The sequence below is a fragment of the Manacus candei genome, unplaced genomic scaffold, assembly GCF_025592945.1.
Source record: "Manacus candei isolate 608988 ecotype Guabito, Panama unplaced genomic scaffold, ASM2559294v1 h1tg000048l, whole genome shotgun sequence".
NCBI classification, from domain to species: Eukaryota; Metazoa; Chordata; class Aves; order Passeriformes; family Pipridae; genus Manacus; species Manacus candei.
This window is the reverse complement of record NW_026138096.1, coordinates 3475544-3503381: the sequence shown is the minus strand read 5'-3', so window position 1 is coordinate 3503381 and position 27838 is coordinate 3475544. Positions and strand designations below refer to the sequence as shown.

At 37.0% G+C, this 27838-nt stretch overlaps 1 protein-coding gene across 18 annotated transcripts in view; it reads left to right on the top strand.

The window, feature by feature from the left end:
- The window catches only part of JAKMIP1 (janus kinase and microtubule interacting protein 1), a 245641-nt gene that overhangs the window by 156374 nt on the left and 61429 nt on the right, over positions 1-27838 (top strand). For 14 of the 18 annotated variants that reach the window (XM_051798518.1, XM_051798502.1, XM_051798515.1 and 11 more), the window contains 2 exons: positions 450-2572; positions 4795-4941. In XM_051798518.1, coding sequence (XP_051654478.1) covers positions 450-482 — 33 coding nt within the window. In that variant the 3' untranslated portion in view covers positions 483-2572; positions 4795-4941. Of the gene's footprint in view, positions 1-33; positions 2573-4794; positions 4947-7581; positions 7721-8966; positions 9675-13685; positions 13801-14461; positions 14581-14902; positions 17132-17896; positions 17999-19803; positions 19951-23416; positions 23691-25807; positions 25865-26267; positions 26451-27838 lie in introns of those variants that run through there. The other 4 variants (XM_051798500.1, XM_051798498.1, XM_051798501.1 and 1 more) reach the window with 4 other exon arrangements.

The following is a 27838-nucleotide window of genomic DNA, read 5'->3' as shown; positions in this document are numbered from 1 at the left end:
GTCAAAAGTATTTCAGTAGTTAAATTCAAGCTTGGTGACAAGCATTTTGAGGGAATAACACAGGAATAATGACCTCGCAGCCACATGGCTACTCTGCTCTTGACATCTGTAGGAGTGTACATCACGTTGTGGTGCTAATGTGAAGGGCAGCGTCCTTTAATTCATTTTGCCAGAGGTGACTCTGCCTCTGATTAATGTAACACAGAAAAGCCAATTTTAAGATACTTAGCTGTAGTTGGATTCTTGAACACTGTTAATTATTTCAAGGCAAACCATGTGATTTACTGATCGTAATTTTGGTTCTAGTTATTTTGAAGGTAATATAAAATGAATTTAAAGTTGGATGCCAACACTTATTTCTAAAGTAATGTTATTTATCTAAAGCTCAGCAGACTTTTTCTTTTCTTTGTTGTTTTTGTTTTCTGTTTTGGTTTTTGTTGTATTTACAGGCTATTAAAAGAGCGTATGGAGTGAACAGCTGAGTCCACTTGCAAAAATACAGAAAATATTTAAGCAGCTTTAAATTGGTGCATTTTTTCATAAAGCAGTTTGCATAGTACTTCAAGCTGCAAAGAATTTGAATTTAAAATTAGAGATTTTTTAAAGATGTAGCTTCAAGCTGGAATGATTTCATAATCAAATAAGGACCAGCACATCATAAACACAGAAAAAAAAATCTAAATAGAATTTACACTCTCACACCAACCAAACAGCAGAAAATAATACAAGTGCAATTACTGGCTGCTATGTGAACTGTTATCTACCAAATGGTTTTCTTACAGTACTGAGATTTTTGTCTCCATACTGCATGCTTTCAACAAATGTGGTTTGCATTTCACCCAGGAAACACAGGATCTCCTTTTAATATCTATATAAAAAAAGCTAAGTGTTTGACATTAAGTTGTCTATAGTAAATAGCTGACAGGAAGCAAACTGTTCAAAGTTGGAAACAAATAAAGATTTACGACCCTGCAGTGGTAAAATTCATATTAAATTCTTAAGTTGGAAATCCACAAGGGAGAAAGGAAGTGTTTTGGTGAAAGGCAAGGTGATGGATTGAACTAAGGGAACTTTAAAGTGGGCAAGAACTGTGTGGGAGATATGATTTCTTGAATGTTTCTTGTAAAGTAAGGCAAACTTGTAAAAACAGCACTGGGAAAATGGAAGATTCCAAGGTGGCCTGAGGGGTCAGGAAAAGAGAATGAGTGATATGCTGTGCTCAGTTATCTCTTCGAGAAAGAAGAGGGGCTTGAACAAATGGACACATTGATGAATACGATAAGCAGAGACATAGTTGGATATAAATATTTAGAAATCATGGCATCCTCTCAGATGAAATAAAAAAATGTTGACATTAGCTACCAGGAAGCAAAAATGGCACAGCCTCAACCAGCAGAGGCAGATAAACACTCATGGACATTGACCACCTGAACTGCAAGAAAACTTCTGGGTGAAGCACAGGCTGATATAATGAAAGTTGAAAAGAGCTTTTCAAGAGAGAGAATGGTTACAAAATTAATAAAGATTACTCTTTCAAACAGGGAAAAGCAAATTGAAGTTTCAGAACTGGAAAGGCAATATGAAGAAACAGATAATTTTAATTATTTCTGAAATGTTGAGACAAGCTGAAAATATTAAGAGCACAATATTAGAAGATAACTTTCTCCTTCCTCACATCTTTTTGGAAATCATATTTGTGTAGAAAGCCACAGAGAAACAAGTCTACTCCCATGGACACAATGAACTCCAACATGAACACAGAGTGGAATTATATGGTTACAATAACACAACACATAAAGTAGAAATTACGATTGACAAAAATAACATAAGGCAATGAACAATTAAGGAAGGACAAAGAAGGCTGAGGGAAAATTTTGTCACAACAACTGATTTTCTCACTGCTAAAGGTGCAAGAATCAGCCTCAGGAGCAGCCAGTTTTCTCAGATAATTATCAGTCTTTGAAGATCAGAGGTGTACCCTCCACAAAGAATCACCAGACAACAGCATTTACCTGCAGAAGGTGCTGAGACACTGAAGATTAATTTAGTCAAATGCAGCAAACTGTGGCTGATGTGAGGGTCTGAATAACACTGTTTCCTGGTAAAAAGCACAGTTTACCTTGGAAACAAGGACCATGCAGAAGTCTGGAATCTTGTTCTCCAAAAGAATGTGTTGCTCACAATGTGTTGTTCAAAAGGAACAAGCTTTTAGAGAATGTGTTTTCATATAGAGATTTTTCATGTTTTAGTTAAGGCTGTTGGCAGTGTGATGACAGAGTGGAAAAATGAGGTTTTCACTGCAAAAGGCAGAATTCTGGCATCATTCTGAAGAAAAGGACCAAAACAGGAGATAAACAGAGCTTGAGATAATCAAACCCAGTGATGATGAAGGAACAGAAATTGGAAAGTGTGATTCACTTGGCAAAGAAACCCTCTTCTCATAGGCACAGTTTTGCTCATCACTACTTTGGATATGAAACTATAAGCACAAACATGGGATGGTCAGAGCACGTGGCTGCCACGGTAAGCACACTGCACAGACAGGAGAGGATCTTCTCACAAAGCAGAAAAGGTATGAGCAATTTCATTTTCTTATTTTGTGATGTGTTTAGTTACACTGTAATTGATATGTGACAGTTTTGTTGATGTCAGTTAAAGAATCTGGCTGATTGGGGTGATATTTTCCATTGCATTCATGATGGTTTTTTTCTGTGCTGAGCTAGCAGGATTCATAGTTTTGGAAAACAGAGTATATCATTACAGTCTTTCTATCCACTGTATGCTGGTATTTATTATAAAGCTGGGAACAGGTACAGTGTGTTAACAGGGCATTGGAATAGGCTGTCCAGGGAAGTGATGGGATCACCATCCCTGGAAGTGTTCAAAAGCATGTGGATGTGGCACTTGGGGACATGGTTTAGTACTGGACTTGGCCATGCTGGGTTAGTGGTTGCTCTTGATGCTTTTAGAGGTCTTTTCCAACCTTAATGTTTCTATAATTCTGTTATTCAATCCATACAATATGGTGGGCCTGATTTTCACTTTCTGTGACACAGCTTTTAAATCATCAGTCCCAGCTGTGTAAGTGAAGAAAGAAACTGTGTTTCTCATTGCTGTTGTCAGTTCTAACAGCTTTCCTGGTTTTATGCTGCAGTACTCAATAGTTTTCAGGATGAAGCAGCAGAAGCATAGAGCCTGATGGACCATGAGGTGTGAGGTCAGCTTTAGAAACTGTTGTATTAACTTTCATTTTATGAGTGAATAAAAGAGCACCTTTAAACAAGAACACGTACTAGAAATAGGAGAGTAGAAATCAGTGTTGTAATGATTTTGTGCCATTTTCTGCTCCTCAGCGTCAAAAATGTTACTTTTATCTTCTTCCTGTATATTCTGCATTTGTCTACCAAAAAAAAAAGTAATTGCATTATTTCCTGGAGAATAGATCCAAACTCCGTGGTTGAATTCCAATTACAGGTCCAATTCCAAATCAATACAAATGTAGCAAAATCAAAGGCAGTTCACAGATGCTGCTGGTTGTAGTTTAACCCAGCTGACAGCTAAGCATCATGCAACCTCTCACTCACTCCCACCGGTGGGGAGGAGAAACAGAAAGAAAAGGTAAACCTCCCAGTTTGAGATATAAACAGTTTCATAATTGTAACAAAATATTACTATATTAGTATACTAATGCTAATATAAATATGCTAAAATACAAGTAGCAGTAGTAATAATAATAAAAATAACAATAGTAATTATAAGGAGATGGAGAGAAAGTAACAGGACCCAAGAGAAAAAAGTGCGCTGCACTGTACAGTTTCTAAGGTGTGGAATATCCCTTTGGACAGTTTGGATCAGCTGTCACAGCCATGATCTCTCACAGCTTCTTGTGCAGCTCCTCACTGGCAGAGCATGAGACACTGAAAAGTCCTTGATGCAGGGTAAACACTACTCAGCAACAGCCAAAACATTGCTTTGTTATCAACATTATTCTCATACTAAATCCAAAATACAGCACTGTACCAGCTACTAAGAAGAAAATTAACCCTGTCCCAGCTGAAACCAGGAAACAAGCGAGTTTCTGTAAATAAAGGTGAACTCAGGCTGAAGAATTTTTAGATCTATAGCTAAAAGAGGTGAAAGAAAAGAACCAAACTTAGCTTGCCTTCTCAGGCCCCAATTTGAACATTCCTTTTAGGCATAGTTTCATAACCTATCAGAGGTGAAGTAGATATAAGTAAAATACTGCGTGGAGAATTCCAAAATACAAGTTAAATATACTGAATGTTTTCTTTGAAGTAGTCATAGAATGCCTTTTGAATAGGAAATATCCTTTTTTAATCTTCTGTCTTGGAACAATAATAATATAATACATTTATCCAAAATAAACATGCTCAGTTTTATGAACTTTCAAATAGTAAAAAATTATTCTCTTTTCAAAACTTTGATGCCTAATTCATTTATTAATTAGTCTAACTAAATCTTTTATGAGGATCTCATGAACAGCAACTCCTTTCATACATGCTAATGGGGCTAATGAAATGAGACTTTCTCATAAATAATAAATGTGTTCAGAATCAAGAAGGACTGTTCATTTGATCATCAGAGGCTTAGACTCTGTTATTGCATGCTTAGAGTGCAGTATGTTCTGAACCTAATAATTTGGGGGGTTTTTTCATCATGGATCCTTCATCTGGAAAAGAGCAAGAATTTTGTTACTCTGTTAAAATGCCCAGCAATGAAGGATTTGGTATCCTGAATTTCAATGTTAAAATTGCTACTTCCTGGATTTTCCAGGAATTAGAAGATGCAAGCACACCTGATGGAAAAGTAAACAGTGCTGGAGAAGAGAACTTAAATCTCAGAATAAAAGAGCTGGAAAAGTCAGAGCAAAACCTGAGAGGTGTTCTAGAGGACTACGTGGAGTCAGATTCTGTCCTAAGACATAGGTAAATAAAAGGTGATTTTGCATTAAAATTCATTGTGATGTAACAAATGTACTCTTCCCTTTGCCCTATGTACATGATAATTACATTATATGATTATCATTACATGATAATGCAAAAGCAACAAAAACATCAACTTTATGTGTTTTTAGAGTGCCTGAGAAGATGCATGTATAAGTGCTTTGTGTAGCTGTCAGAACAGAAATGCAATATTCATTTTTTTAAGAATTATTATTTAAATAAGGGTTTCAGCATGGTCTAAAATGTTGTTACAAATAACCAGGCACCTTTCTCAGGATACTGCATTCTTAAATATTCATAAGGTGTAAATTCTGTTTGTAAAGTTTATCCCTTTCCTTTTAAAGTAAGAGTTAATTAGGAATTTTGTGTTTTAAAAACAGTTTATTGCTTCAGAAAGCTTCATTCAGTTTTGTATGTTAATGCTAATCACTAAAGTAGATAAAGGTGCCATTACTCATTAATTATACATTTGACTAGAATAATTAGTTTTTGATAATCAGCAAAGGCACTGTTTTAAAGAAAGTCAAAGATTTCAAAAGTAAGAAAATGGAAATGGCATTAAAATAATTATTTGTATAATTTTTAAATTACTTTGATTTATCAAAGATTTGTCCAGAAATGTTTTAATAATGGGCTTTTTTTTTTTCAAAATAATAATGAATCTTTTTAAAAAAACTTTCATAGGAATAAACCTATTGTAACAAGCATATTGGGGAGGAGAAGATATGGAGAACTTTTTTTCAAACCAAAACAAAGACAGTGTGAGGGAACAATTCGAGGGAGAGCAAATGAACAGCTGAAACTTGACTGAAAGCCCATTTTCAGGGACCTTGGGTAGCCAGTAAAAAGAAAAGGAATCCTATACCTGGAGTCCTTGTGGCTGAAGCACAGAGAGATGACACAAGGAATGATGTAGAAGGCAGAACCACCAGGAAAAAGAGAGAAGCAGAACTCAGCCAAGGCAGAGTTCTGGGCTGACGTGGCCCTGTTTCCTTTGATACCAGTGTCAGATGATGCAGTGCCTGCAGGGGGGAGGACCTCGTCAGGTTTACTTTGATACACGAATGAGCACTTATTTAACTGTGTGTTTTCTATCTTGATCCTGTTTCTTCAGAAATATTTTCTTTATGTGAGATTTTTGAGTAAAGGTAATGTTGTGGGGATGTAGGTAGCAGGAAATTTTGGCAAGGGGAAGTAAGTCAAAGCTTTAAGTTAGAAATGAGCATGGGAGCTCACTGAAGGTTTGTTGAAGGACTCATTGAAGGACTGTTAAAAGTTGAATGAAGAAATTAAAAGAAAAACTAGCAGGGTCCTGAGAGACATTAGGGGTAAAGCGTGCCTCTCTGAGATGAGAAAAGAGGTGGCTCTAGTACCTGCCTCATGGGATGAAAGACTTCTAAACTTTCTCCTTAATAAGTAAGGGTTATTTTGGAATTCACAGCTGCTTAAAGCACTGAGAAAATTTTGATGTGTAGGCTGAAAAGGGAAGGAAAGTCTTAAGGAAAACATGAAGCTTGCTCTTGTAAGATTATTTTAGATTGTTCCTCCTGTGTAGAGGAACCCCAACATATCATATCTTGAGCACAAGTCCTATGAGGAGAGGCTGAGGGAGCTGGGGTTGTTCAGCCTGGAGAAGAGGAGGCTCAGGGGAGACCTCATCACTCTCTACAACTCCCTGAAAGGAGGTTGGAGCCAGATGGGGGTTGGTCTCTTCTCCCAGGCAGCTATCAGTAAGACAAGAGGGCATGATCTTCAGCTGTGCCAGGGGAGGTTTAGGTTGGATATTAGGAAGAAATTCTTTACAGAGAGGATAATCAGGCATTGGAATGGGCTGCCCAGGGAAGTGGTGGATTCTCCGTCCCTGGAGGTTTTTAAGATGAGACTAGATGTGGCATTTAATGCTGTGGTCTAGTAACCATGGCAGTGTTGGATCAAGGGTTGGACTTGATGATCTCAGAGGTCTCTTCCAACCCAGATGATTCTGTGATTCTATGATCACACTATCTCATCTTAGACTACCATTTTAATAGAAACAGGCAAAGCAAAACCTGTATTTTGTCAAAATCCAGCCTTGTGGACATAGTCAATACAGTCATACATTATAGGTTTCAGTACCCACTGAAGGTATGTTACAAGTAAGATAAAATACAGGTACTTCTAGGTTACCTGTAACATTAATTTTGATGGGAAGCAATTACTATCATCATAAAATTTGAACTTGTTAACTGTGAGCCTAGTAAAATTCTGTGATCAGATACATGCAGAGACTGAGGTGTTGTGGTTGCCTTTATGCTAAGTTGTTACTTCATATAGCATGCCAAGCTTCATTGAACAAAAATCTTGTAAATGTGTTTGATTATGGCTTTCATATTAAGCCAGCAGAGAGGGACTGAACATGAGTGTTGTCTTTAATAGTTTTGAGACTTTCCAGTGTAATGTCCAGACCTCAGACTTGTTAATGAAGTGTTACTAGTAATCCACAAACTGTTACTATTTTATGTTTGGGAGACAAATGGAAAAAATAAAGATAAATTTATGCATTGCTGATGACTGCTTATCTATCTGGAAGTGTACTGTGGAATTTACTTAGCAAAAATCTTCATTCTCACCATCACAGGATGAAAGAGCTGGAACTGTCACACAAAAAACTTCTTGTGATGATTGATCAGCTCAATGTGAAGTTGCAAAAGGTTGAAAATGCCAATGTACGTGTTAAAGGGAAATTGCGAGACATTCAGGAGGATCTGATCAACTTGGTGAGGAGGATATTGTTTCAAATTACCTAGTTTATTTTCTCTTTGTGGTAGTAATTTATAAGTCAATCTCATTTCCAGTGATCTCTCTGTTTTTAAGCAATAAATCATCTCAGCCTTTATCTTTTTCTACAAGCATAGGAATCAGAAGAACTTTTGGATTTTTTTTTCTTCCCCTTTCTATTTCTCTGTTGTTTTTGACAACACTGCCATTGTTTCTTTCATTCAGGCCCTTGAACTTTGAAATATATACTCACATTTCTTGCTTTCTCCCCAGAAGCCACCCAGTGTACTCCTTCTCCTTAGGTCAGACTTTATCTTTCTAGGCCCATACAAAAGGCATTTTTACCTAGTTTACACAGCTCATTGGATGGATCCATGAAAGTGGAGGAAGAATGAAAGTTTTTCAGGGACAGTCTTCAGTGAAACAATGTGTTTTGATTCTGTTTATCATAAGATATACTTTCATTTTCTCAGCATTTTAGAGTTGAATACTCTCACGGGACAATAGTACTGTGTGGCAAGACTCTCAAGTCTTACTTCAAAGTTGCTGCAATGTCCCTGTGATACTGGTGGCTTTTAGTCTGCTGAAAGCAAGGGCAGCACGGGACTCATAAAATCCTCTCTGCCTTTCATCTTTCACCTCTGTATGTCGCTGTTCAAACACACTGTAGTGCAAATGAAAATACCAAAGCCTATTTTCAAGATGTTTCAGAAGTCACTTGTTCCTTTCTCCTTTTTCAGGAGGTTCATAAAAGGAGCTGACAGATGACACCTATAGTGAAGGGCAAAGGACAAAAGCTTGGTCTCTGGAAAATGTGTGTCCTGTTTTCTAAAACAGAGCCACAGCTTCCCTGCCTGTAGCACCTCAGTGCTTCAATACTGTCAGCATTAAGGGTTTGTTGTAGATCAGAGCTGAATGTATGAATTCCAATTCTAAGGTTTATTTTGATTTAATATGTACTGTAGAACATGCAAAAAAATGCGTTTTAAAACTTTTTTTACTTTTTGTAGTAGTAGATGGGGGTGAGCTTGTGTTTTCCTACTGAGGTTTTCTGTGATGGCTGAAATGACAAAACAGTTTAGTTTTGCTCTAAAGGCAGGATTTTACTAGCTTTAGAAAAAATTCTATTTATGTCATTCCTGAGTTTTCAGAAAATAAGGGCAGAATTATCGCTAAATTAAAATAAATAAGGGAAGAAGAGATTTAGTATTAATATGCTAACCATACAACTCAATGAAATTGTAGGTTGAAAACCAAAAAAAGTCAGAGAAGAAGCAAAAGGAAAAATTGTGTTGGCTTCAGGAGCAGCTGAAGACAAAAGAAGAAGAAATAAAAAACCAATCAGAATATTTTGAGCACTACAAACAAAGACAGAGACAACAAACAGCAGTATTGAGAAAGAGGGAATGTTACCTTCGGGGTGAGGTATCTAGGCTGGAAAAGCAAGTCCTGGATCTTAGTTCCCATGTTGCTCTTTTGACATCCGAGATAGGAGAGGGAATGGTGCAGCATCTCCAGCAGGTGCTGGAATCAACGTTCAGTGGGACTCGGGGTTATAAACACCCTGACATGGAAGTAGTGGAATGGAAAACTTGTATTGAAAATGTGGAGCATGATGTGAAAAGCCACCTTCAGGCATTTCAGCAAAATCTGAAGTTCTTAAGGGAAAAAGAGGAGGACAACAGAAGAGAACAGGGAGACCTGCTGACTGAACTGCAGTGCTCTCAGGACAATGAAGACTTCCTCAGAACAAAATTGGAAGAATCTTCCTGTCATGTCTATAGTTTGAAATTATCTGAAATCAAACTACAGGAAAAAATGGAAGAGCTTTTGGATGAAAACAGAGCTTTAAAAGATCAAAGTACAATGATGTTGAAAAAGAAAAAAGAAAAAGACTCACAACTTGCAAGATTGGAGAATGGAGACAACAGTGTTGACCTGGTATGTCAACTGGTAAGTAAAAATAAGACAAAATATAATTGTTTTTTTTTCTTTATATCACCTTGAATTACACTTGTCATTAGATGTGCAATCAAGATGAAAGTATGAGACTTTATCTTTCCTGAATTTTTTTTGTTTATATCTGTTTATGCATTCGTACTTCAAACTGTCTCATTCACACCCACTGGAATCAGTAGTTGGAGTTTCATTGCATCAGTCTTTTTATTAGGTGCACATTGAGGGCACTTAACAAACCCTTTTTCCTTAAGTTTTTAAGTGATATACCCCTGGCAAAAGGTCTCAGTTGGCAACAGAAGTAGAACCCAGAAGAACTTCTGAGACCTCTGTCTTGTGGGTACCAGTCAATGGAGGAGTACAGACATGGTTGGATGAGTTTTTGCATTTTATTCATGTCCAAATGCTGAAGCAAAAAGCACAGTTGACAATAAATCTTCTCTATGAGATTTTCTGGATAATGGTAAACAAGGGAAGATGGATACAGTGTTCATGACCGGGAGTGAGCTGAGATATTCAATGGTTTGCAGCTCTGTAACATTGTGATATGCCCTGAATACACTGAATAGACTTGTTTGCTTCAAGCACTTCACCCCAGCACTGCATGGGAAAGCTCTGGAAATGCTGTAATATGGCATTGAGCTTCTGCCAATTCATTTTGCTGACAAGGAACAATTCTTTTCGCAGGGTGGACTCAAACAAAGTTTTATTCTTTATCCACTGAGGTGAAGGGTATTTTTATTCTGAGAATTTAAATTGAATCGGCTAAGCCTCACACTCAGCTTACTTCATTCAGATTGTGACCTGATATCCCAAGAACTCTCCGGATTTTAACTACATTTAACCAAGAGGTAATGGGCATGAACAAATCCCTTTCATATAGGAGGACAATAGGACAATTTGACTGTACTTGAGTACTTCCAGAACTGGGAGAAGCTAGAGAGGATCTTTAGTCTGTAAAAGCTAGAGGAAATAAAGACAATTTTTTTAACCTGGTAGTTGAATGCACTTTTGCAGGCATGGTGATTCAGTGGTTCTACAGCCCCAAAGCAGTGAGCTCCAGGAGGTTCCCTTTGGGTGAGAGAGAAAGGGTGGTAAGATCATCCTGCAGAGACCAGCAGCACATGGATGACCTTTGTGGAGAGCTCGGAAGCTGCACCTCACTGCACCTGTCTCTGTAGCTGCCTCAAGGTGGCAAAAAGACCAACCACTTACTCTGAACCATTGCTGTAGTTCCTTTAACTAGTGTATTCACTTTTTCTTGGGAAGGAAGAATACCATTTAAAAATATTTTAAGATACTTCTAGAGGGACTTGCACTGAGTTGTAAACAGGTGCAACAAGCAAATGCACTATGAGGGGACTGCAGAGCTAAAATCAAGAGGAGTGAGGCCTTTCAGAGCCTGAAAAGTAGTGAAGAATTACTATTTGGTTGATAGAATTGAGAAAAGGAGAAAATAAGTGTGGGGATATTTGAAGGTGTGAAAGCACGATATATCAACTGACTAATTTTCTGAGACTAATCTAAAAAGTCTTCAAGACAAAGGATCAAATGTCTTTCTTTCTGTGCTGTACTCTAATAAAAGGTTATTTTTTCCTGTACACAAAGTTTTCTAACCATTTCTTTTCTAAGTACTTTTCAATCTACATCTGTGTTGCCATAGGAGGTTACAGTGTCTCAGTTACCCAGTCTTTGGTATAAATGAGTATGCCATAATTTGTGTTTACTCTGGTCTGCTGTAGAATAGGTAGTGTTCCTTGAATGCTGTGTGTAGCAGCAGCAGCAAATCTTGTGCCTTCTGCATTTCTATTTGTCTTTTCCTCCTCTTCTAGTGCTACTAATATACTTGGATTTTTCTAGCAGAAAATGACTTGAGATAGCAGGGAAAAAAAATTCAATGTCTATGAAAAAAGGAGGAGGGAGACATCTGGTGTTTTTCTGTAAAACTGAAGAGGGCTTTTCCCCATTATCTGTAATTTTACTAGCACCTAATAAAATAGAATTTCTTAATCTCATCACTGTGATCTTTTAACATTTAAGTCAAAATAGTTAGAAGAAAACTCCTATTTGAGCTCATCATACTCCATCAACAGCTATAAAAATGAGAAATCTTGTGCAACACAAGAAAGATTCTCGTGGCGTTGCTTTCCTAGAAAACTGCTTGTATGACATTGTTCAGTGAATGAGTGAATGGGATCATTTGCCTATTTCACAGCCAGGAAAAAAGTAGTTTGTGAAGGCAGGCTTATCAGACTCCTGTGAAATAAACATGGTGTGAGATTTCTCAAGAAATACCATGTCATTCAATGCTGGTCACATCAGTTATTCTTGAAGACTAGCCTTAGTCATTACTGGATCTTCATTCAATAATACAATATCCAATCAGATTGAGCACCAAGAGGTGAACTAAATCTCATGGAGGGGTGTAGGCACATAAATCTTGTCAAAAATTTGAATTTCCAAGCTTAGTATCAGAATTCTGTCTACAGTATTCCAACTGCAGCCTATGCCTCCACGAAAAATGCACTAAACAAACAAACAAAAAAAGGCAGCTGATTCCACATGGCTGTGCCTTGACTTATCAGACAGTTTCTAGATGTGAGCATTAGGGGTCTGTTGAAATGAAGGATAAGTATGAAACACCAAGCAGTGCATCTTCCTACTGCTTTCACATAACTGCTGAGGTCTTGATTTCACAGTGTGATGTTTGGCCATCCAAGTGTTGTATCTTTTACATCATTATGTATAATTTTCTTTTGACAGTACCCACATAGTAATAATGAATTGATATCTGTGAAGAAATAAAAGGAAACTTCCAGGAAAGGAATCAGTGTTTCAGTTAATTTGCATTAGTTTCAAATGGGTTTCCCAGAGAAGCTGTGGATGCCCTATCCCTGGGAGTGTTCAAGGCTAGGTTGGATGGGGACTGTGCAACCTGGTCTAGATGAAGGTGTCCCTACCCATGATAGAGGGGTTGGAACTAGATGATCTTTAAGGTACCTTTCAACCTAAACCATTTTATGACTCAATATCACTGAGAAAATAAAGGAATAAATCTTGGAAGTGTTGTGGTTTTAAGTGATGCCTCCCAGTCAAGATCTCATAACAGAGTGCAATAATGAAGTAGCTGACTTGGGTTGAAGTAAAAATTATTCTCACTGGTGATCCTCTGGAAAATCAGTGGCCTTTTCTGACTCACTGCAAATACTTTGAAGTCATTGCCTTTCTCATCCACATGTAATTTTAAGGTTGCAGCTCAGTCAAAAGGGACCAGACTTGTTTTCTGCTGGCATTTGATGCAGAGCAGTGCAGGAGGACAAAAGTGCCTTTGTTGGCTTGATTTCTGTGCTGTTGCTGTTTTGGTTACCATCTTGATTAAGTGTTTTGTTGAGACAATCAAAACTGAGTCTTCCGTTCACTGAAAATGAGCACAGTGCCTGTGAAATGTGGTTTGTGTGTCAAGAAGGAGTATCTGCTTTTCATCAGGAAGTGTCGCAATTTCCAGATTCAATCAGGGGATCAAGATAAATGTCAAGAACAGAATATGAAATTTACAATTAAATTATCAATGGGAAAAAAATCTGTTAAGAATGATTATTCAACTTTGAATTCTTCCAGCCTAGAAACATTTGTCTTTGTAGCTAGGCACTGAACTATTAGTCTCATTCCCTACTTGATTGGACCTTTTCTCTTTGTTCATGAGGATATAAATTAGTCATAGTGTTCCACCTGTTATCTGACGAATTACATGCTTATGACTCAGGTTTTCTTCTTTAACTCTTTTTAAAGTATGGAGGAAACACTAGGGGAAAGTTTACATCCATGACATTTACTAGAAAATGTCGGAATGAGAAAATTGTCTGAAACAATAGCAATTATAATGAAACAATGGACCTTTTGAATGTAAAATAGCAAAGGAAGTTTATGTGCCTGTTTTTCATATCCCAAACACCATATGTGTATAATCCGTGTGGTTTTTTTTCTTGTCCTCCTCATTTTCCCGTTAAGAATGGAGACCTAATTCAGGATGAAGTTCAAAATCTTAAATGGAGACCAGTCTTGGATTCACTCAGAAGCAGAGCTACTCAAACTCCAACTGTGCTGCTACATGCTGAAGAGTCTGGTATGCAAACAAAATGGAGGTTTTGCTTTCATTTATGTGCAATTAAAGTGAAGATGATTTCATTCATGAGGTGTGCATGACTTAGAAGGTGTAAAACCTTCAAAAAACCTCCTAATTTGTAACCTGTGTCTTGGGAAGGTGAAACAATTTGCATGTCCTGGATGAAGTATAGTGTTCAGGAATGATGTGCAGCAGATTTACTTTTCAATGTGAAAGCTCTGATCTTGATAAATTGTATCAGGTAAATTCTTCCAACATAAATTAATGGGAATTTTATAGCAAATTTCAGTATATGCAAATGCAGATGTGCACTGAATAATTTCAGCCTCTAGGTTTAACCCAATAAGTTTTCACCTGCCCACTGTAATGAGATGTATTTTCCATTTTTAAATACTTTGAGAACTGGAAAGGGCAACCCCCAAATAGACTTTATTTTAGAGCTCAATATTTGTGTTTTCTTGTGAAGTTTGTTTTTTTATTAAATGTTGTGCTTTTGTCTGTATCATTGGTGGTGTATACTGCTGGTAAAGAAGGTAATTTTGAGCATGCTATCACTAAAATATTTCTCTGTTCAAAACATCTTCTCAGATGTTTTCAAGTTTGTTTTTTATGCAACTATCTGGGAGTGAGGTTACATTTTTCCAGTGCTTTTCCATAACAGAAGCACCAGGATGTAGTCATGATGGACTAAAGGAGGAGCTACCAGAAGAATCTGTACCAGTTTGGGAAGGCAATTCCAGTGTCTTTGTGAAAGTTGCTGGTCTAGCTGAGGCTGAGCAGGTGAGAAAAAAGGAAATTTGAGATGGAGTGAAGAGCTGGTGCATTTAAAGGTGAAGTAGCTTTACCCGAAAGCTGCTACAGATGCTATACAGTATGAATACAGATGTGCAGTAAGAAAATGAATGACTTACTTAAACTTTATTTGTATCATTACTCTCATTACAAATCTTTAAATAATTTAAAACTCTTTGTATGGAAATATTTTTTTCTGATCTGTGTGTAATCAAGTATTTTATGGATGAAATAAAGAATATATTATGATTAGCAACATACTTTAGCCTGTATATTTCAACTTGAAACATTTCTCATTTACTATCACCAGGTCACCCTTGGAACAGAGAGGGCAGGAACTCTAGAAGATAGTTTCACTTTGTTTGGGTGTCCCCCAATTTATCATGCAGCAGGACTGCTTTCCCCTTATTCTGAGAAGTTATCTGATGATGAGACAAGTAAGAAAACCAAAGGTGAAGAAACCATTTTTCTCTTGAAGGAACAAGCTATAACTCTACCAGCAAAGACATTCCCTGCTTCTGTGGTTGAACACTTGATGAGGAAGAAGCTCCAGCTTACTTGGTTCAAACCTGAAAGCTACCACTCATCAGCTGTCACCACTGTGGAGAAAGTGAGGAGTGCGAGTTTCTGTGAGGCAAATACTAATCTTTGGTCTGCTGGTCTCTGCATTGTTGCAGAAGGGGGATTTTATGACAAAGTTCCTGTACTTTGTGGAAAGTTGCCTTCCACTGTGACTGAAATTTTCACAGCATGTCTAGAAAAATACAACATGGAAAGACATTGGGAAAACAAGCAAATTCTACCAAAAAGCCCAAGTGAAAATAGATGTCTGGATAAAATTGTTGATGATGAAAAGTATCACCAAAAAATCTCTAGAGAGAGAGCTAAAGGAGAAGAAATACAGACTGAGAAATCCCAACCACAACTGGTGACCTGCGTTCTTGAGGAAAGTTCTAAAGTTTTACATAAAATTGAATTTATCAGTCCTGAGAAGCAAGGAATGGAAGCCAAAGAGAGACTAAGTAGCATACAGGATGTCCGAAGTTTGTCTCTTGATTTTAAAGACCTGATTTTGAAGAAGTGTTTTGAAGGGAGTCTTGAACTAATGGAGAAAGAAGAAAACATCTCAGAGAACTGCATCTCTGATGTGAATAGCAGATATAATGGAGAAGATATAATTGAAATGGAAGAGAAAGGAGTGCAGGCTCAGAAACCAACTCACCAAACGAACCCCTCCAGCAATATTGGCATGAAAGAAAAGAAAGGCCAGATCTTGGGACTATGTGAACCATATGAGAAGAATTTCTCATATGAAAAAATAGCTGCTGAAAACGTGCAATATGCATACTCTCAGAATTTCTTTTGGTCAGATGAAGAGAGGTATCCACTAAAATTGCTGTTTCCTGTGCAGGAGAGTGTTGTGTGCCTAGGCAAACTATTCCTGCCAGAGAGCAGTTTTTATGAGTGTTTCTGTCATCTGTCACCACTTGAAGCCTGTAATGAATGTAATGTGAAAATATCTGTACTGGAAAAAGCAGTGACTGTGTGTTCTCACAGGATATTTCTACTCATGCAAGAGAATGAAAATTATTCCAAAAAAGTCTGTATATTAAAACAGGAGATTGAGAGATATGCTCAGATCATGTGTGCCCTGGAAGAGGAGATGGATGCATATTTTCAGTACATTTTAGCAGCAGATGAAGCTAACATTGTTTCATTCCAAAACTTACTTAATGAGACAGAGATTTCTGGTGGATGTTACAGTAACTTATCAGGAGAAAACACCATGACCCCAGGAACATTTTTAGTTAAAACTTTCTCTAAGAACCTCCCATGTATTGGAGAGAAAAATAGGAATTCTGAAAAAGACTCATCGACAATTGCATCAAATAAACTTTCCAGGAGTGTTCTATCCCTGAAGGGAAGGAAAATGAGGTATTTCCAGCTGCTTTCTGACCTAAAAGAAGAAAGAAGCAGATACTTCAAAGAAATAGCTAAATTATTACAAGACAAGGAGAACTGTGTAGCAAAATACAATGAATTAATACAGGAGAGAGAGGAAAATTTACAAAGAATAGCTCTTTCAGAGCGTGAAAAAGAAACTTTGTTGGGACATTTAGCAGAGATAAAGTGTGAGCAAGACAAATACAAGACCTTGGTTTCAGAACTCCAAGACTGCAAAACCAGCTGTTATAAAAAAATTTCTGATTTACAGGAGGAAAAATATGTGCTGAAAAGAGAGATAGACAGAATCAAGAAAGAAACTTCAGAGCGGCTAGATGAATTTCAGAAAGCAAATACAAACTTTATTTTAGAAAATAAAAAATTGAAAGAATTAGTGTCTTCTTTGGGTTTCACCTATGAAGAGCTGAGAAAAGAGAAAAGTTTGGGAACAAAGAAAAAGATAGTAAAAGTAAAAGAAGAAAGTCAGCAACATGGTCTTAAACCAAAGAAATTTGAAACAGTGTGTAGTGTAACACAAACTGAAGAAGAAGGAGTTCTGGTTATAAATCCTTCAAACTATTTCCCTGGGAAGGAGGTAAATAATAACAGGAAGGAGTGTTGTGAAGCAGTGTCTTCTAAAGAAAGGGGGAGATATAAAAGTCATTTGGAGGACAAAGCTGAATTAATTTTTAATGCAGAAAATGTCCTAGCCTCCCACATGCTGGAGAGGTGCTAAAGGTAACTCTGAAATAGAAGGCAAAATGCCAGAGAATATTTTTCTGAATATTGTGTTAGAGAATTTTAAAGTGATACAGCAAACTAGAAATTTAAAAATAATGCTCATAAGAATACATTGTTATGACATTTTAAAAATTATTTATCTTATTGTAAAAGTAAAAGCTTTTATGAGAAGCTTTTACTTCTAACCAGAAGTTCTCCTACCAGAAGAAGAAAACTTCTGTTATAATGGTGAAAACATCATATCTTAATGAAAAGTGCACATATGTTCATTTACTAACTGGTATTCTAATAGGGTCTGATTTTTTTATTGTTTTGATACATATGAAACACATACCTAAAGACAGCATTTTTACTCATGTTGGATTTCTCATGCATGTTTTTCCTATGTAGTCATGTATCTTATACCACAGCGAATTTCTGTGGAGATTACTATGTTCTTGCAAATGCAGAATTATTACTTCAGTTGAGAATAAACAACAGGGAAATATTTATGTCTAATAACTTGATTTTATGCAAATATTTTTTAGTAATTTAGGAGGAAACCATCTATTGCTCTATAAACATCTATGTACCATTCTGTACGGGGGAGAGAAGTCACGTCTTTCTGTTGTCTTTCCAGGGCAGCATGTTTGAAAGCTACAGTACAATGAAAGAGCAAGTTGAAAAGGCAAAAGAAGAACTAAAAATACAGCAAAAGGAATTAGAAAAATCAAAAAAAGAGGTAACATTCTACTCTATTGTACTTCTGAGGACCAGATTTGTTTTCCCTCATGTTTTCTTTCACGGGTGTTCTTCTTTCTTTTACGAAACACAAAAATCTCTGATCTGCAGAACCAAAATGTACTTCTTTGATCTTTAAGTGATGAACTGCACAACCACTCTTGATTGGCCAGAACATTCAAGTGAAGCATTACTGCAGCACACTTTGACAGAAGCTGAGTGCTTAATAAAGGCACACAGAACAAACTACCTGCTGTTCCCATGTCTGGGCAACCCGCCCCATCACTGGGAATATGGAGAAGCAGAAGCCAGTAGAAGCACTGAGAATTACTGCAAACCTAAATTCAAAGTACTTTTTTTGAATGAGGAGCTAAATCATATAAAATCTGACACTGTCAAGGGGTTTTGCTACTTCCAGTGGCATTTCAGGGCATTTATGCTGCTCCTTCTCTCGACAGCTGTGTAGTAAACACTGAGTCCAACACCACCTACATGGAGACTTGTTTGGGTGGTTAGTCCTGTGCTTGAGTGAAGTAAATCTGCAGTTTGAACACCAGCTGAGGAAACTTTCAGTGTTGTGCCTTTTCGAATGCACTGGCTTTCACATTCCTATTTTTTATTAATCAATCTCCACCCTATGCATATCTAAGAAAGATGTATTGCTTTTATGGCAAGTGTATATTTGTGGGACTGTTTCATGCAATAACAGTCATTACCCAGACTCCCTGTGGACAAACCACTGGCAGCCAGAGGTGTGTTGAGTATGCTAAAGAGCAGTAGTGTTACCATGGTGGGTGTACAAAATGATTGGCCTTTGATAGCTGCTTTATAAGACTTCCCAGCATTCAGGTAAGGCAACTAAAATGAAGGGGAAGATTTGGATGAGCAATGGATGGTTAAGGAAAGGATTTCTGACCTTGCAATTTGAACATGAATGGATAATTTTATTATTATTTATTTTGTAATTATCTTGGGTCCTTCTAATCCTTTTGTGCATTCCTTACTATAAGGAAATTGTGTATTGCAGTACTTTCCTCAGTTTAGTTAAAATATTGTGAAGTCTTCACTTTCAGGAGGAGAAATGATTTATCATATGAGGGAAAGAGCTTGCTGTCAGGAATCCAGCTGAGCTACTGAGGTGTTTGTTTATGGGTTTTGGTTGTTTGTTAGGGTTTTTTTGTTTGTTTTTTTTTCAAAACTACAGTTAATGTGTATTGATTGAATGAAAGCACCCTGGAGAAAATTAAAAGGTGAAGATAAGGGCTTTTTTTCCCCTTCTTTGCATTTTTCATTTTTGACATTTTTGTCTTCATTCTCATGCTGAAACAAAAACTCAACACTCTGCCATCTCCTAAGGAGAAAATTAACTCTTTCCCAGCTGAAACCAGGACATATTTCTCAGGAAGATGTTTTCCCCCTCAGCTGATAAAATCTTTATTTTCATTTTTCTCTGAGGGCTTTGAAAGATGTAATCTCTGAAATCATGTGTGCATACAGCACTGATTCTTTTAACTTTTTTCAGAATACTCACAGTACCTTCAAGTTCAGAAATAAATTTAATTAGTATTTTCTGCATAGCTCTAGTGAGATATGATTCCACAGGACTTATTTCTAGAATCATATTAATTTCTTGTAAGATTGTAGTGTATTGTGTAATTCCATTTTTTTAATCAATTTATAACAATTCAAACACTGTGATGGGGAGATCAGCCTCAAATCCATGGCTGTAAACTGGTATTGAAAAATGATACTGCTGCTGGACTAATTATACTCAGTAATTTTTTACTTTTTTGTTCTTCCTGTTAGGCTCAGAAGTGGTACAGAGAACTTGGTTTTGCTGAAACAAGGTACGAAGAAATCAAGACTCGTTTGATGCAGGTTCTCACAGAATTAGACCGCCTTAAACAAGAAGCTGGGGACAAAATGCTGGGAAAGCAGCACTGCAAATTAATGGTACGTATGCAAATGGAATGGAGGAAAGCATATTCCTTGGGAGAACCACTCATTATTGTTATTGGGAATAGACTGGAAGCAAATGTAGAGCCCCTAGAGCCATTGGAGCTATAAATTTGAAAGATATTATACAGGGTAGACCATCTGTCTACAGGGTAGTCCAGGGTCTGGGCTCTGCATGAGCATTTTAAACACCTCACACTTTTTTTGTAGCACTCTTGATATGCTATCTTTAGCCAAAGTCATTTTCAGGTGACCTTAATGAGAGGTGGTGGAGGAGTCTCCAGTGTTTCCAATGTTTGGACTTTCTGCCCTGATTTCAGGCCTTCTAGCCCTGATTGTTAGATTTGGACAGGCAAAATGAATCCATGATGCCAGGTACTTTGTCGAGTAACTTCCCCTGCCAGTGAACAGATGGTGTGGATTAATGGGGAGCCAAAGTCTTTAACAGATGCATGTGGCCCAAGTATGTATCCCCAAAATCCAGGAAATCTTTCTGTCACATGGAGGAAAGTCTCATTGGAATGTGCTTATATCACAGAAATTCTGGTTTTCTGTAAATGAAAGCTGTTTTAATTTTCAGGTGGTTCTCTGTCCTGATATGGGTTTATGGTTTCCACTAGAATAAAGTGTGTTATGGAAAGATTTTTAATTACTGAGTAATCTTCTGGAAGCAGCTTTCATAAAGACTTTTCAGCTAACCCTGAAGTTAAATCTGTCCTCCTTAACTGGAAAGCTGTGAAAAAGAAATATGCAACTTCTACCAGCTGGAAAAGTACACTCCTAGCAACCTACAATATTTGCAAATTCTCTTTGAATAGGTTAGATAGATATGGCTTTGGAAGCAAATAAAAACAAATTCTGGAAAATGTAACGATTCTGGGATTGGATCAGTTGCCTAAAGGTTGCTGTTTATCCCAGTTAAAGACCTCAAGGCATCCTGGCTGAGGGTGTAGTTGTCCTCCTGGAAGTCCTGTGCAGTTATTTCATGTTAACTTGTACACCCTATGTGGTACTGGAGGCTGATGTTTAAACAACTGAATTTTGGCTGTTAATTGAAAAGGAAGCACAGATTTTTCATATCATTGTGATGTATTGGCATGTAGAATATTGAAACAATAGAATCTATTTCAAGCAAGAAGAAACTCCCAAATTGTTTGAAAATAAAAAGAAATGTATCATGATGTTCTGTTAAAACTAGCAATTAAGATTTTGGGGGCGTTTTTGGCCAATGGAGCTTTAATAATTTTGTTTGGTGAGAGTTTGGGGAAATTATCGTTTATTCTCTTGGTCAATGAAGTAAACTGTTAATTATTTCTATTACTCACATGGGAATAAAATTCATTAACCTTGACAGATTGTTTTTACACTGGAAAAAGTGCAGGACAGCCTTTCTCTGAAAAAACCTGGTACTTCTAAATGCCTTGAATAAAGTTTTCAAGTTAGTGTTTATTGATCAGTAGTATATATTTACACAATATTGTGATGTTGTTTGATTTGGATTTGACTTCTTCATAGGACTAATGTCAAGTTGTTGAATATGTGTCTCATTCCAGGGTCAAAGATGCAGTATATGTACATCACAGAACTGGGTTTATCCCTCAGTTGCACTATTTGATGGCAGAACTAATTATCTGCATGACTCAGATCCATTATGTCTTAACCAAAGGATATTGATTTTATTGGCTCAATTTAGCAAATAGTACGATAGAAAATAGAGTAGATATATTTTAGCAAAGGTTGTGACTTTATTTCAATAATTCCCTTGTAAAATAAATTTTTTAATGTACACCAAGGTGTTGATTGGGAGTTTGTGTGAAGTTGTTAAAATATGACCTGAGTTTTTTAAATTAAAAAAAAATGACCAAGACTTTTTGGCACAAAAAAAGGTCATAGTCTACTTTTCTAGCATAATTTTATTTCCTGGGGGCAGTTTTATAGACTGGTAATCCTGTTTTTGTTTTCTATTACTTGCCACTCTTTTTTTTTCCATAAGTCATCTTCAATTAGGGAATGTTTCCATTTTGTATTTAACATACTTTTGGTGTGGGAAAGAAGATGAGGTAAATACCATGTCACGGACTCATCTTCAGGCTTTTGTCACTGCAGCCCTGGTCTAATCCATCTTGATGTGTCCAGCAGTTCCTATTGCTCTCTCGACACAAGAGGGAGCCAAAAAGTTTGGTACAAAGCATGCTCGACCTGCTCGAATGCCATGCATAGAGAACTTGCTTCATTAGGAAAGGCAGTGTGAAAATACCACGTTTCTGTTTCTATCTGTGTTTACAGTGGCATGTTGCAGGCAGAGTGATGTGATCTATCACTTCAGTTTGCTGTTCCCTATGAAACTGTGCCTTCAGCGTGTTTTAGTCACCAAGGGTGTCAAAACTGGAAAGACTGTCAGGAAGCCAGGGAAAATTTAACTGTGGTGCTGTGCATCAGGGCTGAGTATTAGCTACTCTCTCAGTTGTATCAATGTTTGTAACCATTAAAATCAAACCATCTTCCTGCAGGTTTGGTCAGAAAGTTATATGGTTTTATCACAGCGTATCATGGGCCTGACTGGAATTTTTAGCTTAATCTTTTAGACTTGCTTATATACTGTGTTATCAGAAATCTTGACCAGTTATGTGTATCACCTCAGTGTTTTCTTTAATATAAGGTTGCAGTAGCATAAATGTTTGTCAGGAGACTTTCTTCACCCTCTAATTTTCCTCATTCTAAATATATATGTTTAATCTGGCAGTGTCACTTCTAGAAGCTGACCTTATGATGCTGACCATCAATCTAAAGCTCTCAGTAATCCTTTCAATCTAAGTGCATGAAATTGGGCAGAAAAAGAATTGGAGGGTGGGGGAGGAGGAGTTAATTTCAGAAGCTTCTGTTTCCACATAATGTGTACCTCTGTTATTACATTTTAATATAACAAATATTTTATTTTAAAATATTTTGGAAATTTGTACTTAAAATCTGATTAGTTTTACTAATAATCTTCCAGAACAAAAATGTAACTGTAAGAGTGGAATTTACTGAGATAAATATATGTAGAAAAACAAGGGATGTAGCTTCTTGTTGGAGCAGGACACTGGTAACTTCTGAATTCTCTTTTTACTCGTGTGACAATAGATTGGTCACTTAATCTGTCTGGGCCCCAGTTTCCCCATATTATTATATTATTATAATACAATACTTACCTTGAAGGAATGTTGTGAAATCCCAGTCCAACATCTACCCTCACAGGGGCCAAGTACTCATTGCTTATAAAGAGTTTTAAGATTAGTGCAAGATATTAGGGCTTATGCGTCTATGAAGGTTTGAAATCAGACATTTTTTATCAGCTTTCTTGTTTTTGAGGTGCAAGGTATGTACATATATTAATTGAGAAGGTGTGTACTCTAAAACATGATTGAGAATATTTTCTTTATTTTATACATCTAATTTGAAAATTTGTGTATTTTCTCTCTAGCCTGAATGCAGCATGAAAGATGTCCAGGAAAAAGAGGTGAATAAAATAGCCAGTATGAGATTACAGCAGCAAGTGCTGACCTTGAAAGCTCAGCTCAGGGACCAGGCTGCATTAGAAAATCAGTTTTACAACCTGCAGAATGAAGTGGAACTCCTTCAGGCTCAGCTATGTGAAAAGGTATCAGAGAGTTGTTTTCTGTGTGCTTAAATGTCAGTTTAGACTTCAGATTCTACCTCTTTCTTTTCAAAAGCGAGAACCAAAATAGTCTTCTGTCCTGGGAATGAGTCTGATGATAATTAAATGGTTTCCAGGCATATGAAAGTACCCCTAACTTCAGAGAAATAAGGAAAAGATATAAACTGCCTGGGTGGTCAATATTATGGAAAGATGATAGACTATCATAAAAATTCAGTCTCCGCTCTAATCCCTGTAGTGTAATGCAAGCAGCGATGCTGAAATTGTTTTACAGAGCCACTTCCTTGGCTTAAATTGTCATGACTTTTAACATTCTCAAGTCTCTTCTTGCACTATATCAGATTATGAAACATTGAGCTAGTAATAGAATTTTGATAGAGTTTTCCCTAACTTTTCTTGTTCCAGCTGCTAGGGTTATATATTAAGGGTTTCATTAACATTTCAATTAGGTGTATGAGTAGGATTTTTGGTAATTGATATAGTTATTCTGATGAGCAACCCCATGTATACACAATTACACTTACCCAAGCAGTTTTTACACTTTTACATTATATTTCACCTGGCAAACCAGAGAAGCTACATTAACATTTGTAAAGCAGCTGCCTTACTATGTGAAACTAAAACTACTGCTGTAAGTCTGATTACAGCTACTGAACTCTTGAGTGGAAACAAATTCCTGCTAGGACTTTTTTTTCCTTAGATTTTTTCCTATTTTCTTGGAAACTATATTTTGAAAAGGGATGAGAGTTGCCTTGTGAGTCAAAGTGGAATTGCTCATTATACTCTGAAACAGCTCATAAATGGCATTTTCTCAATAGTGTTCTTTGTTCTTCATATCCTGATGCTTCTCCACCGTATGTACTCTGAAACACAAGAGATTATTGTCTTCTCCCTACTGGGAACAAGTTTCATCCTACTTTCTCCACATTAATCCAACTGTTCTACAATTTTGTGTTTTGTTTTGTTCTTTTTTGTTTGTTTGCTGGTGCTTTGTTTGTTTTGTTTTGTTTTGTTTTTCCTAATCTGGTCATGTGCTGTGATTTACTTTAAACCAACCCTGTACAGAGGGTTAGTGGCTTCCCTCAGGCATTGATTAGGATGCCTCTTAGAAGAACAAGGGTGGTAAAATGAAATTGTTTTGTTGTGTCTGATGTCTATAGTGATGGATGGTGCATGTCAGATAGTAGGTGAGTAAAAGGTGACATGTACTATCCGTATAAATGGACAAGTCTTAATTGTTTTATTGCATCAGCAAAATGTGTGGTTCCCTGCCTCATCAAGAATTGAATGTCTCCAGTGCAGGGACCTACTGCCAGTTCTTTTATTCTCTCAGTGCTAGTGCAATGTAGACATGTCTCTCCTGTTCTGCCTACTCAGATTCTCCCAACCACAATTTATTAGCTGAGAACCATATGATCTCTTTCAGCATAAATGAGTTCTCATAAAGGAGTTTTTTATGATGCACATAATATATTTAATGTAGACTTTATAGAAATACAAATTGTCAGGCAAAATAAATGCAGAGGAATCTGTATTTTATTGTCAAATAGTACTGTATAGATTCATAATGGAAGTGGATTTTACTTGGCAAGGTATTGTGTTTTTACTGCAGAATCAGAAAGCAGGTTTACCGTGAATACTTTTAAGTACATGGTAAGACAAGGTCATCTGGCTCAGCCTGGTTCACCTCCTAAGAAAGGACCTACATCAGCTGTGTTAGAGTAGAAAGTTGTTGCTGTTCACTTTTCAGAGTGGAATACACATGTGAAAAATCCCTCCTCACTTCTCTAATTTTATGTCATAGTATTGATAAGAAAAGAGAAAATTTTCCCCAAAGAGTGTTTTGAAAGATTCACAAATAGGAACACGAGTGCATAATGAAGGATATCAAGTCTTTAATGTGATGCTGCTTTGATGAAATAACCTCACTGAAATAAGGCTCCAACCAAGAACATCCAAAAGCTTTTTTAATTCATAAGACCTATGTTAATATGAGTAGGGCAGTGTTTGTGTGCCAGAGTCTGTCTATGTACCACCAACTCCTTACACTGCTTCATCTTGTTTGTGATACAGGGTCACACAAATGCACAAAGTGTAGACCTCAGAGTCAGGTCTAAAACAAATATCAAAAAATGGCCAGAATGTCTTAAAGTGATGCTTGAATAAATTAATGCAGGATATATTTCAACCTTTCAGGAAAAAGAACTTGAGAAGAGAAAGTCTGAAGTGAAGTTGACATTAGCTCCTCTGAAGGTACTGTGTTTTACTGAACACCAGTGCAGGACCTACACAAAGGTTTGCTCACAAGTTTCTGTGCCTGTGCCTCCTTCTGCAGTTGCCCCTAACTTAGCTGTGTGCTTCTGGGCTTCAGGTCTAGGCAAGGGCTTGCTGACATTATTGTGATGGGTATTCTTCAGCCTGTCGAAAGGGGGGCCCTGCACATGGAAAGGGAACATCTCTTTTCGGTTTATCTGTGCACACATTTTGCTCTGGCAAGGTTCAGAGGCACCTGATGGTGTAGAAACATAGGAATGCAGTCTATAGCTTTTGGTCAAAACGTGTGAAATTACAGATCAGACACAAAATATAATCTTGCAGTCTCAACAGGGAGTGAAATCACAGAATCATAAAATGTATATGTGTTCATGCCACACAGGCTAAGCTGGCTTGCCTCACCCGAAAGTGCCAGGAAAGGAACAGTTTCATTATGAGGATGCATGGTGAATTCCACAGGCATGGAATTTTTAACTTTGCATTTGATGAAGAGGTGAAAAACTTGGTGAATGACATAACCCTGACAGAGTACACGGCTGCTTTTACATCAATGTGTGATCAAGAGGTAAGTGCTTTTATTTCCTTGTAGGATCCTCATATTGAATTAAGATAGTGATTTTCGAAGTGTTTAGTGAGATTCAGAGTGTAGTTATAAAATATGTTTCATCACTTAATGTAAATATTTCTTCAAGCAAATCGGTGGAGTTGGACACTTTATTGTTGTTTTGGTCAGGGTTTAAATTTCAGGAGTTTATAGCAAAATGCATCAGTGCTGCATGCAAAAAACACTTCCCTGATATTTTGACAAAGTATCTGAGTGGGTAATGCAGCACATATTATTCAATTTCACTTTAAATATGAATTTTACTTTTTTCCTGCACAATACATTGTCTCAGATTTCTGAAGAAATCAGGAAAAAAAGTTCTACAGTGAATCATTTTAAGATTTAAGTCAGTGAACATTTGTATTTGAAAGGGAGTTAGTCACTTGTGTTGTGTTGGTGGGAGAAAAGTGGGATGTACCGTTTCACACCTGGTTCTGTTCAACATTGTCATTAATAGCTTGGATGTTGGGAATATATTTCCTAATCTTGGAGTAGCACCTACTTGAAGACATTCTTAAGGACAGGAATCTGAATCTGGAAATCTGAAGAAACAGGAATTCCCTTGCAATATTTCAGTAACCATCATCAAATTCTATTTTTCCTTATGATTTTCTGTCTCTTATTATTTTAAACAAAGCCTGCAAAAGTAGCCAAATGGTGTTTCGTAATGTTTGTGTCAAACATACTTAAGTAGAATCTTGCTGGTTAAAAGTAGGGGAATACTATATTACACATTTGTATAATATTGGGTGCCTACCACGGCAGAACAGAATACAGGTTCATACTATATTTTGTACTTCAGCTAACACAGGGCACTGCAAAATAAGCACATAAAAATAATTTATCTTAATGACACTGACATTTTTCATCAGCAGAAGTAAGGATGCTTAAGATGGGCATATAGTATAGTAAATTTTTCTGATTATTTTTCTGATTATTTTATATTTTTACACACTGAGTGGTATTCTGTATCATGCTGCCAATGCTTATTCTTACAGTGTTATAAAGTGTTGCAAGCTATCCCTCAGTCATATGTGTTCCTGTGGCCAGAAGTAATTTAACTGTATGTTAAGGGAAAAGGTAGATTGGTTTCTGGTTGCAGGATGGGACAGCACTCTGTGTCTGTGTCTCCTTTGAGTACCTCCAGTTTGGATCTACCACTGTCTCACCTAAGCTCACACTGCACAGGAGTGTTTTAGGTGACAGTAGTTAGTAACTCATCTGTCAGAAGGGAATCAGTACTGCACTGCCTTCAGATGTTCTCAGACCATGTTCTCAGATATTGCTGTGATAGATGAGCATTAGTAAAGCTTCCCAATACAGTAAATATCAAAATATTTTGCGCACAC